General features: G+C 42.4%; 2 protein-coding genes across 7 annotated transcripts in view; one reads left to right on the top strand and one right to left on the bottom strand.

Moving 5' to 3' along the window:
- Positions 1-17,601, bottom strand: part of DNM1L (dynamin 1 like) — a 38,489-nt gene that overhangs the window by 13,924 nt on the left and 6,964 nt on the right. For 3 of the 5 annotated variants that reach the window (XR_014502541.1, XM_083401469.1, XM_083401471.1), the window contains exons 2-9: positions 13,947-14,094; positions 7,486-7,524; positions 5,225-5,271; positions 4,729-4,800; positions 3,599-3,685; positions 2,940-3,102; positions 2,017-2,137; positions 1,148-1,279 (exon numbers count right to left, since the gene is read on the bottom strand). Coding sequence is in view for 4 of the 5 variants with exons in the window: in XM_083401469.1 (XP_083257595.1) it covers positions 1,148-1,279; positions 2,017-2,137; positions 2,940-3,102; positions 3,599-3,685; positions 4,729-4,800; positions 5,225-5,271; positions 7,486-7,524; positions 13,947-14,094 (809 nt within the window). In the remaining variant the exon portion in view is untranslated. The remainder of the gene's footprint in view (positions 1-1,147; positions 1,280-2,016; positions 2,138-2,939; positions 3,103-3,598; positions 3,686-4,728; positions 4,801-5,224; positions 5,272-7,485; positions 7,525-13,946; positions 14,095-17,601) is intronic. The other 2 variants (XM_083401472.1, XM_083401470.1) reach the window with 1 other exon arrangement.
- Positions 10,048-17,601, top strand: part of DHX58 (DExH-box helicase 58) — a 33,904-nt gene continuing 26,350 nt past the window's right edge. The window contains exon 1 of one of the 2 annotated variants that reach the window (XM_083401479.1): positions 10,048-10,148. The gene's annotated coding sequence lies outside the window, so the exon portion shown is untranslated. Of the gene's footprint in view, positions 10,318-17,601 lie in introns of both variants that reach the window. The other variant, XM_083401477.1, reaches the window with a different exon arrangement.

The following is a 17,601-nucleotide window of genomic DNA, read 5'->3' on the forward strand; positions in this document are numbered from 1 at the left end:
CTTTATTTCGGAGACCTGGGATGGTGATCTTCTGCATGTGTTTGTTTTCAGCTCATATGGCTCACTGAGCATAGGGAAAGCAGCAGTTTGCGAGAAGGTATTTAACCAGCTCCCTCTTTCCAAATTTAAATCAGCTCCCCCAAGAACCTAATATGAGCTGTCTGTGGATGTCAGGTTGAAGTGAGGTGTGGTTTAGGGCAAATGGAACCAGCACTACCAACAACCTCAGGAGATTTTAACTGTTCATCACTTTCTTTCTCTCTTATTCTTCAAGACATAAGCGGTAATTAATAAAGCATCTGTACGCAGATAAAACGTCATCTTCTAATCCTATCCGCAATCTTTCGCAGACTAAAAAAATGTATCAGTTAAAGATCTTCTTCAGACAACAACCACAAATGATGTGGTTCAAAGACAATAAGGGAGGCAAAATTTATCTTACAGGTGTACCACTGCTGTAAAGTTAGCAGTGGCAATTACCTTAAAATATAGTACTTTGTACACCACATACTGCCAGTATGATGGAGAGCACAATCCAAAATTCAGTACTGTAAACAAAAGGTTGTATGTAACTAAGTTATTGCAAAAGTGCAACAATTTCCATGAGCTCAATGGAACTCCCCACGCCACATCCCACCTCCAGCACCCTCCCGATATCTGCTCTGGGGGTTCTCCCAACACTCTGGAGCAGATCTGGGGGAGGGGGCGGGTGGCACAGGATGGAGAGATCCTTTTTGTTTGCAGAAGCCATTGAACTCATGCAATGACTTGGTTGGATTCAACCCCAAGTCTGAGGTTTAACATATAACAACCCCATACATCCCTCTCAATGAAAACAGTCACTCATCCATTCTACGTTTGGCATCCTGAAAGAGCACAGGGAAGAATCAGATGAAACTGGCCATGCACACCAAATCATCCAATCCCTCCCAAATAACTGCCAGCTTTCCATTCATGGCCTCCACGTGCAAGACTCAAAACTGCAAAAGAACTGAAAATATCAGGATGTTATCGTCACTTGTCCCTTAAATACCGGCTTCACCAGCCAAGTGCAAAAAAGCTGTACGCAACTGGGTTGGGCCAGAACAAGTCAAAACAATTCTAACTGGAGAAAAATCTAAACTAGGATCAAAGCAGTTCCTTGTACCTATTGAGTGTCCTAGCAAGGTACTTTGTTCCATTCCGGTTGGCTAGAGAGGGGTACTTCTTCTGGAGAAAACCATACTCATCACGAATTGAATCAGCAACACTCTTCTTATTGTTAATATCTAACTGACTCCTAAAAATGAGACAGAAAATTAATCATGTTTCATTTAGATACCATTTCATTTTCTTTTTCTGTTGCCAAGATCTAGTTAACATGTTCTTCTGACTTAGAAGGAACAGTGACATTATGCCATGACACTATCCTAAATCAGTTGGCATCATATTTATTTATCTAACAAAATTTATAAACTGGTCACTTGCAAAAAAACAAAAAAACCTCTAAGCAATTTACACAAAAATAAAACACTGAAATTATCAACAAAAGACCAAGTTAAAACTTTAAAAACCAAAGTGTAATTGAAAGCAATTGTTAAAAAACAAGATCAAAGCCCATGTCAGCTGCTACATGTCTGGATAGGAATGCCTGAACAAAGCAGTCGTTGAAAAGAGCACTGCAAAGGCATCTGTGAACGATTTCAATAGGCAGGCAGTTCCAAAGTGTGGGTGATTATCACCCTAGAAGATACATTTCTTACAATGCTATGTTGGCGCTTGTACTGCAGATCAACGCGGTCAAATGGGCAAAGTGGAGTAAGGTAACCCCCCAAATAAACTGGTCTGAACTGCTCCTACCGGCGTAGGAGGCCACAATTCTCCTAGGCCTTCCCATCATACTAGTCTTAGAAACATCCAAGAATGATTTGAGCCCAGTAATTGCAACGGCCTCAACCCTCTCCCCACAGGGCACAAAAACACGGGAAAGTAAAGCACTGCTTTGTAACGGAAGGACCACATTCTGATGCTACTCACCTATTCACCACACCAATGATGCCGAGTTTAACAGGGATCACTCTTCCCATAAGTACGTCCATAGCATCAGTGCCAGCATCCATGAGATCCAGCTTTGTGATCACAGCAAGGGTGCGCCGCCCTAACAGAGCGGCAGGAAAACTGTCATTTTACATTAAGCTGGTCATGGGTTAACTTTGTCAAGCCTAGGAAACAGCTACCCAAAGTAAAAACAAAAGGAAATGTGGAAAGGCACCAGTGAACACGGCTATGCAGGAGAAGAGAAATTCACCATTACTCATTTACTCATTCTCGCGAGTTTGTGCTATGACTATGGCTGGCTTGCTGTTTCTCCCAGAGGAGCTCATGGCTGCAAACACATCCATGACAAAGGTTAGCAAGGAATCCAGCTTTAGATGAGCCAAACTTTGGCTTAGCTCAGCATGGGGCAGCAGCAAAAAGAACCAGAAAGGACCAAGGTGCCTGAAAGGTCTTCTCTGGGAGCCCATGTAGAGTTGTATCTATTTTTAGTCTTACTCGGGGTAGACCCACTGAAATTAATGGACATGACTTCACTTTGGAAGCCTGAAAGCACTTCAACCGGGAAACTCTTTGAAAGCATCTTGCCATTTCAATTGCACAAATTACAATTGCAAATTACCCCTTCTTCAAATACATTTGTAAGAACAGGCAGTAGATACAGTAAATTAAGGGGTAACCGTTACAGGGATGGTGGAACTGTGGTCCTCCAGATATTGAATTCCAGCTCCCATCCCAGCCAGCATGGCCAATAGTCAGGGATGATGGGAGCTGGAGCCAAACAATATCTGGAAGGCCAAAGGTTCCCCATCCCTGAGTTACATCAGCAACTGTGTTGTACAAGTGTGTTTCCTAGAAAGAGAAAAAACAGACATGCTGAAACCTGGTTTCCCCCCTCCACTTACCATCTGGATCCACTTCCCGTGCTATTTTGAGGGCCTCAGAAGTGGCCATGTCCGTGTTGGCAGCAGTGACTGCCAGAATAATTGAATTTGGGTTACTAATGAATCTAAGGATTAGTTCTCGGATCTGAAGTTCAATATCCTTTGGTTGATCACCTACAGGCACCTGTGTGAGAAGGAGAAGAAGAAGAAGAAAGTGGACCTTCCTTCTTTTAACCACATCTATTAAGAGCGATGCATATGCAGACAGGTCTCCTAATGCACAACATCTAAAGGCCACTCCTAAGAGGAAGAGAGAAAGCCAGGAAGGAAACCCCAAAACATGAGAATTATATGGAGAGAAAGGTAGCTGACTGACTCTCATAATTCCAGAAAGGCCTTGTGATGCTGCAGTTAAGATGAGGCAGCCAAGGGACAACAAAGGAGGAAAGCCAAAGGACCTGAGAGAGCCCATTGCAGAGTGTTGTGGTGGGGTTTGCTGGACATAGTGTGAGGAAGGAAGGGAGATAACTGGGGATATTGGCGAGAAACATTTTTAAATGTCTGCTGCAAGGTATTAATTGATCTCTCATATACATTTCACACTTGGCAAAAAAAACCCCAACCCAACAAGATAGAACTTTCAGTTAACTCTACAGCAACAACAACAAAAACCTCCTTACCTTTGTCATTCCTGGCAAATCTACAAGAGTCAGATTGACAACATTAGGGGAAAAAATCTTTAGATGAATTGGTTCAGGGCTGATCCCCTAGAAAGCCATGGAAAAAGGAACAAAGAATAATTTCTCCAGAACATGCTTAATTGTAATCTTCAGAAAACAAGACATCACTGAACCTAAATTAGCCTTTGAATCTAGGTTGCTTTTGTAATTTGGGCGCCTGTCTTTATAATCTAGCATCTTGCTCAGTTCAGGTGTCCATGTCTGAAATTTTGCTTGGTCTACATGCTTCAGCTATTTGTCCCTAAATGTGCCTGACAAATGAGAGTGATTTTTGTACGGAAGACAACATTCATGGGCCGCTAACATCTGGCCCTCCAGATGTTGCTGAACTACGGCTCCCACCGGGTCAGGGATGATGGGTATTGTAGATCAGCAACACCTGGAAGGCCTCAAGTTAACTCCTCTTGGTTCACAGAACAAGACAATGCTCTTAGGACAATGATGCAAAGCCACCAGGGAAGATTTGACAGGAGCTGTATCCTTGGAGATTATGAGCAACGTCAGTAGTAGATTGGGAACATAGAACTTAGATAAAAGTGACTTGGCTTAAGAAAACAATAGCATGACTGTTTCTCAATTGTGGGCTCCAGATCCTGTGTCAAAATAATTCCAATCTGAAGAATGTACAGTGGTGCCCCGCAAGACGAATGCCTCGCAAGACGGAAAACCTGCAAGACAAAAGGGTTTTCCGTCTGCAGAGGCGCTTCACAAGACGAATTTCCCTATGGGCTTGCTTCGCAAGACGAAAATTGACGAAAAATTTTGAGGTTTTTTTTTGGTCCAAAACCCCTTTTTCTGAATCGCTAAGCTGCTAAAAGCATTTTAGCAGCAAAACCGCTAATCCCCCAACCCTTAAAAAGCCGTTTTTAGCCCTTAAAGTGCCAATAGCGCTAATAGCGCTAATCCGTCAATGGGCTTGCTTCGCAAGACGAAAAAACCGCAAGACGAAAAGACCCGCGGAACGGATTCTTTTCGTCTTGCGAGGCACCACTGTACATCATTATTTCCCAACTGTGGTTTCTGTGTTGAAATTACTTCTTTTAAAAGATGAGCCAACCGTAGTCACTCACCTTATTATTTCCTGAAATCCTTTCGGTTTCGCTTTCTATTTCTTGCCTAATTTCATCGAAGTCCGAGTAGAGCTGAAGTTTTAAAAAGGAAAGGGGAAAAAACCCTCAATATCAGCACCCAACATCCTCAGGCAGCTGCCAGGGTACTAGCACCCTGACAGGACCCACCACTGATGCCTGCCCTGAACTCCCTTTATTTATTTATTTCTCCTGGCTGGTGCTTTGAGCAATACCAGGAGGCCACGTCAAGCTGCCACTTTTATTTCCCATAATGCCTGTGACACAGCACCACTCTGGAACATTGTAGGGAATTAAAACTGCACCCTTCAGCCATGCAATACTGTTGCTGCCTGCCACTAATGCCAGCTAAACCCACCAATGGAAGAGGGGGCCCACCAGAATGCATTTTCCTCAGCATACCCCCCCCCCGCCACATATGTACGCACAGACCAAAATCCCTATGTGCTTTTGTGGCTTTACAATCAAGAATATGTACCTTGTTTTTGGTGTGCAGAAACTTTCCCCATTCTTCAGTATCAACCCCTGGAAAGAGACAGTCATGGCATGAGAGAAGAAGTGAAGCAACACAACCAACTTTTTCAGCTTCAAGTACATTTTCTCCATTGAGTTTGTCTATGCTCAACCTTTGTGATGGAAAACAAAAACAAAAACCCCAAGCATTTAAGGAGCATTAGTCAAATGAACCTAGCGTAGGGTTGCCATATTTCGAAAAGGAAAAACCAGGACACCCCGAAAGTTGTGGAGCTTCTTTTAGAAAACCCCAAAAATTATTGAGATTTTATTTTTTTACAAAAATGCCAAAAAACCACATTTTACGACTGACTTGTCTAAGATCCAGGACAAAGCGCCACCTTTCAGAAATCCCCCCTGGACATCAATTCCGCCTTTGAAATCTTGGTAATATCTTGGAAAATCCAGACATATGGCAGCCCTAATTTAGTGCAATTCGCCAGAAATCAAATGCCACAATATTTACTAAGGTCTTCATTTCTGTTTATAATTCTTATACTAATAAGATAAAAACTGGGGCCTAACATATACTCCTTATCATATATTACTATCACTTTGTTGACCAAAGTCCCACATGTGGTGATAAGAGTGATTGAACAAGTGTGTATGTGGCGTACAAGTACAACATGCCATTATCTGCAATGGCCCCAATCTTATCAGACTCCTATTAGAATAAATGGTTTTAAATGGGGCTTTAGCCATGACTAACTGTAGCTTAAGTGGGGCCACTTAGTCATACAAGAGCAACACGTTTGGTGGTGGAGTGGGGGGGGGGGACACTAATTTGTTGTCCGGTATGCTCTGTTCATATCATACACACCAAAACTTCCTAAATTTTTCGCAATTTCCTTCAACATGTGCAAAATGAAGCTTTCATATAAACTTTCCTGGGGAGAAAAGGTGAAATGAAGAGAGACATTCAAAAAAGAAAACTCCCAAAACAAAAACTAGATATCTAAGAAGGTCCGATTCATAAACCGAAGGACTTCACTCTTTTCAAATCAACTAGTATGTCTAATTTTGCCCACTATACTGACTTACCCTTGGCTTCCTATGATACTTCACTTCCTAGAATCTTAAGGTAGCAGGTACCATTGCTTGTTTGAGGACATCTCTTTCAGGAAAGAAAGTGCATTGCACATGTGTCCTCGAGAGACACATTCTAGTTGTGGCTACCAGCAACATACATTGTATTATATTGCTCAGGTCAATCTGATGTAAGGGTAAGAACACTGGCAAGATAGGTCTCCAACTCTGGATATGCAACTTTAAAGTTATTTAACCTTAGAGAGACAGCCAGGTTTTGGTCATGGCCTGCAGTTGGTTCAAAGGCCAAGGACCTGTTTCAGGATCACTGTCGAGTGAAAGGCACCCTTGCAGGTGGGAAGGACTCTCTACTATGTGGTCACAAGGTGCTGAACCCCTTTCCCTGCAGACTACAGCAACATCCTTCTCAGTACCAGCAGGGAAGAGAACTGGCAGGGAGGAACACGGGGAGGGCACACAATTCCTCCTCTCCTACCATTCTCCTGCCTACCTCTGCCCCCAGGGACTGTGATGTAGAGCCCTTGCTACTACAGCCAGTGGGAAAGCAGGACAGCAGAGCCACCAGACCTCTAATTCCTTACTAAAAACAAGTAGGAAAGCCCTTCTGGGTCCTTTCGATGAGAAGTCCATTGCATTAAACAAGGGACAGATAAATTATGGCCCTCCAGTGGTTGTTGGACTCTAAATCTCAGAATATCTGCCCACTGGCCAAGACTGGCAGGAGTCAACATCTGGCGGGCCACAGGCCGCATTTATGCCACCATGTAGTCTTTCACGTCCTGTTATTATTTAAGCACTTATTTGAAATCCATCTCTTTGTTTTGCTATTCCCAACAGACTTCTTGCTACCATAGATTTAAAAGTACAATCTGGTAACAAAAAAAACCAAAAAAACCCAGTGATGGTTATTATGACAAAGCACTTTATCACAATTTTCTTTTTTTAAAAAATAGGTCAAGATTTCTACATTGCATTCTAGTTTGACACAGAGGCAGAAAGAAGAAAACGGCAAACTAAGCCAGCGGGCCCCGCAAAACAACAGCTATTCAGCACAGCAGCCAGAGTGTAAATGTGCAAATAAAGGACAGCAGGCAGCAATAAAAGTGGCATGGTATGCATGTGGCTAGAATACAAAAGCATGCAGATTCTGTGTAGGAGGAAAAGAAGTGAATAGGAAACCTTTCGAAAGGTGCCTTGCATGTTTCCAAGTTGCGGGGTCTGCAGTTGAAAAGAAACAGCATCAAAAGTTTGGTTATTTTCCCGTCCCTCCAGACCCTCTGTGATAGCACATTATCAGTCTTGCAGGAATCACAACATACATTAAGACATATGTGCCACACAAGAAATGCATGCATGCTTAATGCAGAGTTAGAATGTAACATTCTGAAAACCAGTCTTAATTTAGCAGCAGATGTATTTCAAGGCGATCCTAACAGTGCATAATTGCTGCTGTCAGTAAGTCCCTCTAATTAGCTTAAATACTGCAAAGTGAAGAACCACCATTTGGCAAATAGATTTTACCTAAGCTAGAAGGGGAAAATGAGCAAGGATGAGTAGTTTAGAAAGGTACCATCACTTACAGGAAACGAAAAACCATCACAGTGTCTCAGTTTGGGCAAGGCTTTAACATGTGTAGAAGCTAGTTACTAGTTGCGGGTGTATTGCCTCCAAACCCAGACACTCACATACTGGATATCATATACATTATTCAATATTCAGTGCAATGAAGGTCATCATACATAGGCCTGAACCACAGAGGTGTTTGCATAAAATCTTGAAACTGCCAGCACAGTTCAGGACTAGCTGCAATGGACTTTTTCTTTTCTTTTTCTTTTTTTCTTTTTCTTTTGCAAGTAGGTCCTGCACAACTTTATACCCAACTAGCATAAGGAGAGGAACAGGTGCCATCTGGTGGGTGAGCAGGTACTACCCTGCTTCCCATCGCACTCTGTTTTGCACGCTGATCCAAACCAGGTTCTTGAGCCAAAGTGATCTTAAGATGCACAACCCACAACTGTAGCAAACAAAACTGCCTATCTGTTTCTTTATTGTGAACCTCTCCACCCAAGTTTTTCTCTTCTTTTTTACATCAAATCTCTCTCAGCCACCTACGTTTCTGGCCAAAAAACAACAAAACTAACATAACAAACCACCACAAATTCTGCAAAAGTATGGCAACGTTTGTTATTGCAGTCCATAATTGCGAACTGTGGCCACCATTCATACATTCTGCTAAGAAAGAACTACCTTGCATTTATAAATGTGGCTTATGAATAGGAAAAGATTGTCCAGTATCACTTTATTTATCTCATACTTTGTTTCAAAAACCTTTCAGAAACTGTATTATTTATATAATTATAAGATAACAATTTCTACACTCCGCGTTCAGCCTGAGCTCTTTAAATTCAGTGAAAGGGTACCTTGACCCTACTTCGTTTAATGTCATGTTCCAAATTTAATGCTCCTCTCTCATCTTCAAACTAATTTATTTCCCTAAGAATGACATTTTTGTTTTGTTTTGAAACCCAAAAGAATATCAAATTCTTGTAGAGCTACTTGTTCTTCCTTCCTCCTTAACTCGCCCAGCCAGAAAAAAGAAAATTATCTATGAGAAGAAATTCTTAGGCTAAAGGCCACTTTAAAAACTTATGAGGCTGGACATTTCACATCCAGACTCTTTCACAGCAGGATTAGCAGGAGGGAAAAGAAAAGATAAAACTCTGTTAACTCTCTTTATTATGCTGTTTTAGACCAAACAAAGCCAAAATTCAGACATTACAGAGAGTCCAGAGTTGCAAGGACATGAATGAATTAATTAATTACACCAAGCTGATGGGGTGTGTGAGAGAGAATGGCTTGTTACCACTTTCCCCCCAAACTTACACATTTCTCATCAACAATAAAAGACCCCCTAAGAATAAGACAGTTACGGTCTGCCTGCATTTACAGCAACACAAGATCAGCGATCACTACCGTACTTCATAATTTGCATCTCTGTATTAAGATACACTACTATGTTGTTTGTTACGTTTATCCCTTATTTGGCTAGCTCCTTTTAAATACATCTTGCTGTGTTAGCCATATGAGAACACTAAATCTATTAAAAAGATGTATAAGGTATCACAACTTTCAAAAGTCAATGCTCAGAGTATTCAGTCACCGAGGTCGGAGGAGTCTGAAGTCATATAAGTTATGGACTTATATGGGCTCCTTCCTGTGAGACTGCCTGAGACTATTTCCTACGAGAGCAGAGGTTGAGGAAGAATGGAAATGCAGTGGGTTTGAATGCAATGCAGAAATCCGTATGGCTTGCCTCTTTCCTGGGAAAATCTTATCTGTAAGGGGCCTTGCATTCTAGCAGGAATGATATGAAGGCCCATGAACTGTAAAAGCAACCTTGAGAGCTGTGAAGAAATCCTGCTTGTTTAAACTGTCTTTTAAAGGGTAGTGTGTAGTGCATGCTAGCATTTGTATTGTGATATTACACACTGTAATGCATCTGATGGGGGAAGCCTTCTGCCTGCTCAGGTGAAAGTCGGTTTAACTTTCCCTGGGACTCCTTAACTGACACTTGAGGAGGAGTTGGAGATAGAACTCTCAGTATGCAAAATGATAGAAGACAGGCATGTTCTGGGTGGTGGCTGCAGGTTTAGAATATTTAGTCAGACAGTGTGATTGGCTGGGGCTGGACTAGAGGGGACAGAAGCAGCATATATATGGCCAGGTACTGGTCAGCAGCAGTTAGTTGGGATGGTCAGTCCAGGCTGGTTGGCACCTGTGCTGGACAGCCAGAAGGAGGAGGCAGCAGAGAGCATCAAAGAAGAAGAAAGAAGACCTGAAAGGCAAGCAAAGTGGCCAAAGATGTGCTGGGTTAGATGAATTACTGGGCTTAGGCTGAAGAGATAAGGGGAGAAGGAGAAGTGAGAGGCAGTTAAGAATGCCTGGCTCTGATGTCTGGAGAGACAGAAAAAGAGTCCAGGACAGGACAGGGGGATATCTGCACTTTAGTAGGTCAGTAGATGATGATGATGATGATAATTTCTTTATATCCCGCCCATCTGGCTGGGTTTCCCCAGCCACTCTGGGTGGCTCCCAACAAAATTAAAAGCACAACAAAACATCAAACATTAAAAACTTCCCAGAACAGGGCTGCCTTCAGTAGAGGTAGAATCAGGAGCTTCAACAAAAGTCATCAGTTATAGCACCGGTGAGGCTTAACTGGGGTGGAGTAAGTACAAGGGCAATTTGGCAAAAGAGCTTCAAGAGGGTACCTAACTGCTTCCTCTTGGTTTAGTAGTGTAAAATAAACTTTTTGGTATTTAACAGTAATGAGTTAGCAAAGTGTATTTACATTTAAAATGTGCTTACATTAAGGTAAGCGCAAAAGTTTGTATACTGCATAATACAGTCATAAACAAACACTAATATATTTGTTAAATACTATAACTGCACTTGGCTGGCTTTTTAATATGCTTATAGTTACAAGGGTTATTGGTAAGTTAAGGCTTCATGGGTTATAGGTGATATTAAATTGCGACAGTGGAATGGGTTCAAGAAAACCATTGGAATGGAAGTTGAGCTTTGTTGAAAGGATAAGTAGAGAAATAACGCCCTTTCTGTCCACACAAGCATACTCCCTCTTTTTACAGCTTAGACCTGGAAGACCAGAAGAGACAATCCCTTGCTTATTCCCATCACCTTTATCCAAACAAAGCGAAAGAAAGATGAGAATAAAGACCAGGTTCCTGGTTATCACATCCTTTGAATCTGGGAGCCAAGAAGAAGCAGTGACAGAAAATGACATAGTGTCATCATGGCAGGCTGTGCATTTGATGTCATTTTGCCTTAAACAACTTGAGTCTAGGATGCCTTAAGGACCATCTGGAGGTTATCTGGAGGAATTCTGCAAGTTACAGAGGCCTGGCTGGCCACGACTGGAAATTGAGCATTTGGTGTCACTGGTCCCATGCTGTGAAACATGCTTCCAGCAGAGATTCAGCAGGCATCTTCCCTTTGACTTTCTGGCATCTCTCAAAATACAGTTTTATACCATCAGTTTTATAAATACAGTTTTATACCAATAATGGACAGCTTGTTGGAAAATGAGCTGATGTTTGATGCTACTAGGATAAGAAACACAAGCATTGTTTCATATATTTCCTAGATAAAGGCAACAGCACAGAAGTGTCAACTTTCCTGCTGAAAAGGCTTGCACTGGATATTAAAAAGAACATATAGAAAGGGGAAGATATACGGAAAGTCCCAAACTCTCCTTCACTTGTGGAAAATGAAAATATTATTATAACCTCATACCAAGGGTCAAAGGTGTGGCTTAAGATATAAACTAGCCAAGATAACAGGAGCATTTATAAAGCATGAAAAAATGCAACAGATTCTGGTTTATTTTAGCCAACCATTTCATTCAACTGCACTGTACTCTTATTGTGCCAAGACAAGGGAATTTGGGGGATTCCTCAAACAAAGAAGGTGATGCTTTCAAAACAAATAATTCCCCAAATCCCAATTGTCATTAGAGGCAGCTTAAATAGGGTGTGCGTAATAAACCTGACTACATATCAGCTGGCAGGTATTAGTGGATTATTTGTGAGGATTCTCCTTTCAAATAATCCAGCACAAATACAAAAAGCAGGCTAAGATTGATTCCAAAGCCTCAAATAGATTTACAGGTATACACAAATCCAACACTGCACTGCAAAATGACTCCTCCAAGCAATGGCAATTATTACATGCAGTTTACAAAGGCTGGCAAATATTTCTGGTCATTATTTTCAGAATGTAATATTACATGGCAGCATTAAAGATATTTAAATCAGAAACAGGAACTGGAAAAAGCAGTTAATCATCTTAACATATTGTCAATGGTTTAGCTGTTGTTCCTATAATTAGAAAAGGTTCCACACAATCTCTTCCCATCCCTCAATTAAAATCATGGATATTCAAGGGAAGATGAAAGCTTTGGTGATCTCAAAGGCAAATGGTCAATATCCTTAAATAATCAGGAAGCATCACCAGAGCACAAAACTTTGAACCAGTTAAGACAAGACACTACCACTCCTTTCCAGGTCAAATAGCTTCTGATGCAGCTTATGAAACTGGTTGACAAAAACTCCCAAGTGGCTCCAAGTCTCTTTATTCCTTCAGAATTCTTGTTTTCCTATGAGCTGGTGTGGTGTAGCAGCTAGAAGAGGAAGATCACCCTGCCCATTATATACCCAGTTGCTCACTGCAGCCTACTGGTGAGGGCCTCCTGCAGATACCATCTTATCAGGAAATCCCATTTTGCACAATACAGGAATCAAGCCTTTAGTGTTGTGGCACCTACCTTTTGGGATTTGCTCCCCTTAAATATTAGACAGGCCTCTATTTAACACCTCCTGCTGCCTTTACAATGCCCACGGAAGGCCTGCATCTTCCAACAAGACTTTTATGTAGAGATCTTTCCCAGTCTGCATATATTTTGGAGATGTTTTTCGATGTTTTGATTGATTTATCTCTTGTGTGTGTCCCACCCCAGACTGCTTTGGAAGGAAGGGCAGGATACACATTAATAAAGTAGCAACAAGTGAGAGCTGCAATCCATTTATTTATTACAGTTCTCTCCTACCTTTCCTCCAAGAAGCCCAGCGCAGTGCACACAGTTCTCTTCCCACCATCTCCCGCCCTAAAAACATCTGAGAGATCTCCAGCCCATTACAGGAAAAAGGCATCAGTTATTCTAAGCCAAAAACAAAGCAATCTCTCTAACAAATGACGATTATCCAGTTACTGTAAGAATAATTGTCTCCTGTCAAGATGATTATTTCGGCCAAGATGAGTGAAAAAATCACTGCAATAATGATGGGTGGATGTGAATGCAATGGTTCTCAGTTCCTATTTTTTATGGCAATCAGAAACACGTATAAATCTATTCCTAATCATCCAACTAATATGGACCATCTTTCTGCCATCCTCTGCACCAGGCAGCCTTAGGTAAGCCCCTATTCTCTCCACATCATTATAATACTGCCCTACCTTCCAGCGTTGAGAACTGAAGCAATCTCTGTCAAATGCTTTTAGCATAGGAAAGGGGTATAGCTCAGTCACAGAGCATCAGCTAAGGCCCTAAATTCGATCCCCAGCATCTCCAGGTAGGACCAGAAGCATCTCCTGTCTGAAACCTTGGAGACCCGCAGCCAATCAGTGTTGACAACACTGAGCTAGACAGACCAATGTTCTGGCTCGGTATAAGGCAACTTCCTATGCATTCCATTAAAATGCTAAGTGCAATTGCGATGTACTCCACTAGCCCCCAAGTGAGGCAGCTGTAAATAGAAGACACACAACTTCAGTTCTAAAATTGCTGAATGCTATGAGCGAGTAACAGTAATACCACCCACAGGAATGGCAAGGGCACAAGCAAGCTTTCCTTGTTGTGCAGGTGGTACAAATCCAAAGCAGCTGTGCCTCGCCCTCAGGATATAAAGAGAGAGAAAAATGTGAAACACACACAGGCCGTGGAAAGGCGTCGGTGGCTTTTAAAATTAAAATGCTGGCTATTTCTTAACTTGGCATGTCTGTATAACGGCAACTGAACAGTAGTTTCCTTTTAAGGATCACATCCCATTATGAGCAGCCCTTACCGTTTTCGTCTCCAGTTTTTTTCCGAAGATCCTCTGCAGAAACGTTAACCAGCTGCAGGATGAGGGGGCGCCGGGTGACAATCCCTGTGCCTCGTGGGAGCAGGTCTCTCCCCACCAGACTTTCCAGCACAGAACTTTTCCCACTGCTCTGAAAACAGAAAAGGAAGCAAAGGAATTGCATATTGCATTCTACTATTCCAATAGCCTTGAACAAATGGGAATTTCATAGGTTGTGGACAGGTGTCAATACAAACCTTCCCCCCCAAAATCAGGCTTTGGAGAAAAAGATGGATCTATCTGTTGCAATAGATCTAGACTGCCCTCTGTTGGCAAGTCTGCTTTTATCCCATCATAGCATTTCATGAAAATCTAGCATGAAAGGGAGGGAAATTATAGCTGCCTCCCAGGCATGGGTGTAGGGGGGCAGCTGCCCCCCTAGATCAAGTAAAACAACAGATAACAATAACAATAATAACAACAACAACAACAACAACAACAACAACAACAACAACAACAACAACAACTTATTTTTACCCTGCCCTCCCCAGCCAAGGCCGGGTTCAGGGCGGCTTACAAGCAATAATAAAAACAAGTTGAATGAATACAACTTAAAAATAAGATTAAAATACAACATTAAAATATTGAAACAATAAAATATTAAAATGCCAGCCTCATCACAGGAGGAGAAAGGAAAAAGAAAAAAGAAAGAGGGGGAGGGAATCAAATTGGCACCAAACCAAAGGCCAGGCGGAACAACTCTGTCTTACAGGTCCTGCGGAAAGAAATCAGATCCTGCAGGGCCCTGGTCTCATGAGACAGAGTGTTCCACCGGGCCAGAGCCAGTGTTGAAAAGGCCCTGGCTCTGGTTGAAGCTAATCTAACTTCCTTAGGGCCCTAGGGTGTTGCTATTTATGGACCTTAAGGTGGGGCATACCGGGAGAGGCGGTCCCGTAGGTACGAGGGTCCTAAGCCGTGAAGGGCTTTAAAGGTCCAAACCAGCACCTTAAATCTGACCCTGTACTCCACCGGGAGCCAGTGCAGCTGGAAAAGCACTGGGTGAATATGCTCCCATGGCAGAGACCCCGTGAGGAGCCTCACTGCTGCATTCTGCACCAGCTGGAGTTTCTGGGACAGCTTCAAGGGCAGCCCCGGGTAGAGCGAATTACAGTAGTTAAGCCTGGAGGTGACCGTCGCATGGATCACTGTTGGATGGGGTTGGAAAGTGAGAGAGGAAGTGCGCCAGACCAGACTCTGTTCCCAATTCTACAGTGAGTACAACTGGTGAGGGAGAAAAAGCCTCAGAAAGAGCCCCAAGAAAAGCAGAGAAAAAATCAACATTTAAAAGATGGGGCACTAATGCAAGTACACCATTACATGCTATTAATCCTTTCTGCAACTATAATTAAATAATTTCATCAATAATTTTGATGAACCTTTGCTGCAGTACTAACAGGCCGACCTATCAGAAGCAGCTAATTACGGATCATAATGCTCTGAAGCATGTGTTCAACTATCAGAAGCTCAGCTATGATTTTTAAAAGGCACTTACAATGTTATATGCCAAAGAGCTTAGAGTTTACAAAAGCATAAAAAGTCACTGAAAAATATTACAAGGCTAACCATATTTAGTTACGGTCTAACCCAACTCAAACTATCCCTCGCCTGACCACGTTGGCAGGGGCAAATGGGAGTTTGAGTCCAACATCTTAAGGACCATGGGTTCCCCATCTCTGACGTAATCTACCCTTACAGTGATCCTCATTACTCCAAAACGTGTTAACATATACTTCCAATAAACTCTAATAAATCTCCTTCCTCAAACTGAGCATAAATTACACTGACTGCAAATTAGTTTCTGGGCTCAATTCCAGAGACTGATTTTAACCTTTAAAGCCCTAAATGACAACTTGGGCCTGGCCTGGCTTCAAAATCTCCATTTGTCTCAATATAAATGGGTCAATTTTTTTCTTTTTAGCTGCTGGTCTTACTGCTTATTGTTGTTTGCTTGGTGTTTTTTTACTGTAAACACTTCTGCATACATCCATAACCTCAACAGTCTCCGTCAAATGCTGTACTGTACATTTTCTCTCTCTCTCTTCCGACATATATATATATATAGAGAGAGAGAGAATGAATGAATGAATTTTACATAAACCTCCTATAGACACAAAACTGCAAGGCTGCCATTGCACAACCGCCATCGGAGGACTTCTTGCATCTCATTGCAATATTTCAGGAAGTCATGGCAGGGGAGCGGAGCAATAAAAGAGGGAGATTTTAAAGGGGTGGTTTTAAACAGCAGCCGAGGTATGACTCAAACAAGGATGGAGGGACACAGGGGAAGTCTTGAGGATATGGGGGACTTGAAGGAGTTGTGAGGGGATGGAGATCTGGCTGAAGTGTAAGGGGAGGAGGCTGTGGGGCTTGGTGAGCAATGCAAACAGGGGCGCAGCCCCAAGACTGTGTGTGTGCGCGCGCACATATACACACACAAACATAGACAACTGCTTGCACTCACTTCCTCAGCTCATGAAGCAGTAGTGGGACTTCTAAGTAACTACAGTCATACCTTGGTTCTCGAATGCCTTGGTACTCATATGTTGTGGCTCCCGAACGCTGAAAACCCAGAAGTAAGTGTTCCGGTTTTCGAATGTTTCTTTTGGAACCCAAACGTCTGAAGCTGCTTCTGCTTGAGTGCAGGAAGCTCCTGCAGCCAATTGGAAGCCGCGCCTTGGTTTTGGAACAGTTTAAGGAGTCAAATGGACTCCCAGAACGAACTGAGTTTGAGAACCAAGGTTCCACTGTATGCATTTTTTTCTACTTGCTATTAAAGGGGTACTTCTTAAAAGGCAAGGTATTTTGTCTGCAGTAACTTGCACCCTGTCTTTCAATTGGTTAAAGGCAGTTTTGTATTTCAGCACTAGCCTGGTAGCTGTAAGCAACCACAAATGATGAGCGGACAGGATGGATGGGGTGCTCCAACCCTCCTCTGCACCCAAGACAGAAACCATGTGGAATACGTCATAGAAAACAGGTTTAGTTCCATGCCTGGCACAAAAATGACTCATTCCCTCTGTCCTTTGCTAGCCCCTAGCCGGCTAATAATTTTTTTGCAAGGACTTATTTCTGAGGCTGGTTAAAAGCTTCTAAGTAAGTCCTCAGATTCCTCAACAATAAATAAATAAAATTGCTGGGCAGGAGTGGCTAAGCTGTGACCCCTCCAGATGTTATTGGACTACAGCTCCCATCATCCCCAACTATTAGCCATGCTGGCTGCGGTGATTGGAACTGAGAGTCCACTGAGGGGCACAAGTTAGTCACCTCCGCTGCAGAGTGATCAGTATGTTGGGGAGGAGGAATCTACTCCTTTACCACCTAGAGGGTTCTTAAGGAGCAGGTCTTGGGGTCCCTTCCAACTCCACAATTCCACTATCAGCTTAATTAAGCATCTGTAGTTACATTGAGGATGCATCAACCTGCCATTTCTTGGTTACTGACAAAATGGATTTTCAAGAAAAGAAGGGTTTTATTTATCAGTTAAACTATTTACATCCAACCTTTCTGGTGCAAGAACACAATTCAAAGCAGTGGTGTACAACATTTAAAATTACAATTTCATAAAACAAACAAACCAAGTAAACAAGACCAGCAGTTA

The sequence above is a fragment of the Podarcis tiliguerta genome (assembly GCF_965153285.1).
Source record: "Podarcis tiliguerta genome assembly, chromosome: 10".
Taxonomy (NCBI): Eukaryota; Metazoa; Chordata; class Lepidosauria; order Squamata; family Lacertidae; genus Podarcis; species Podarcis tiliguerta.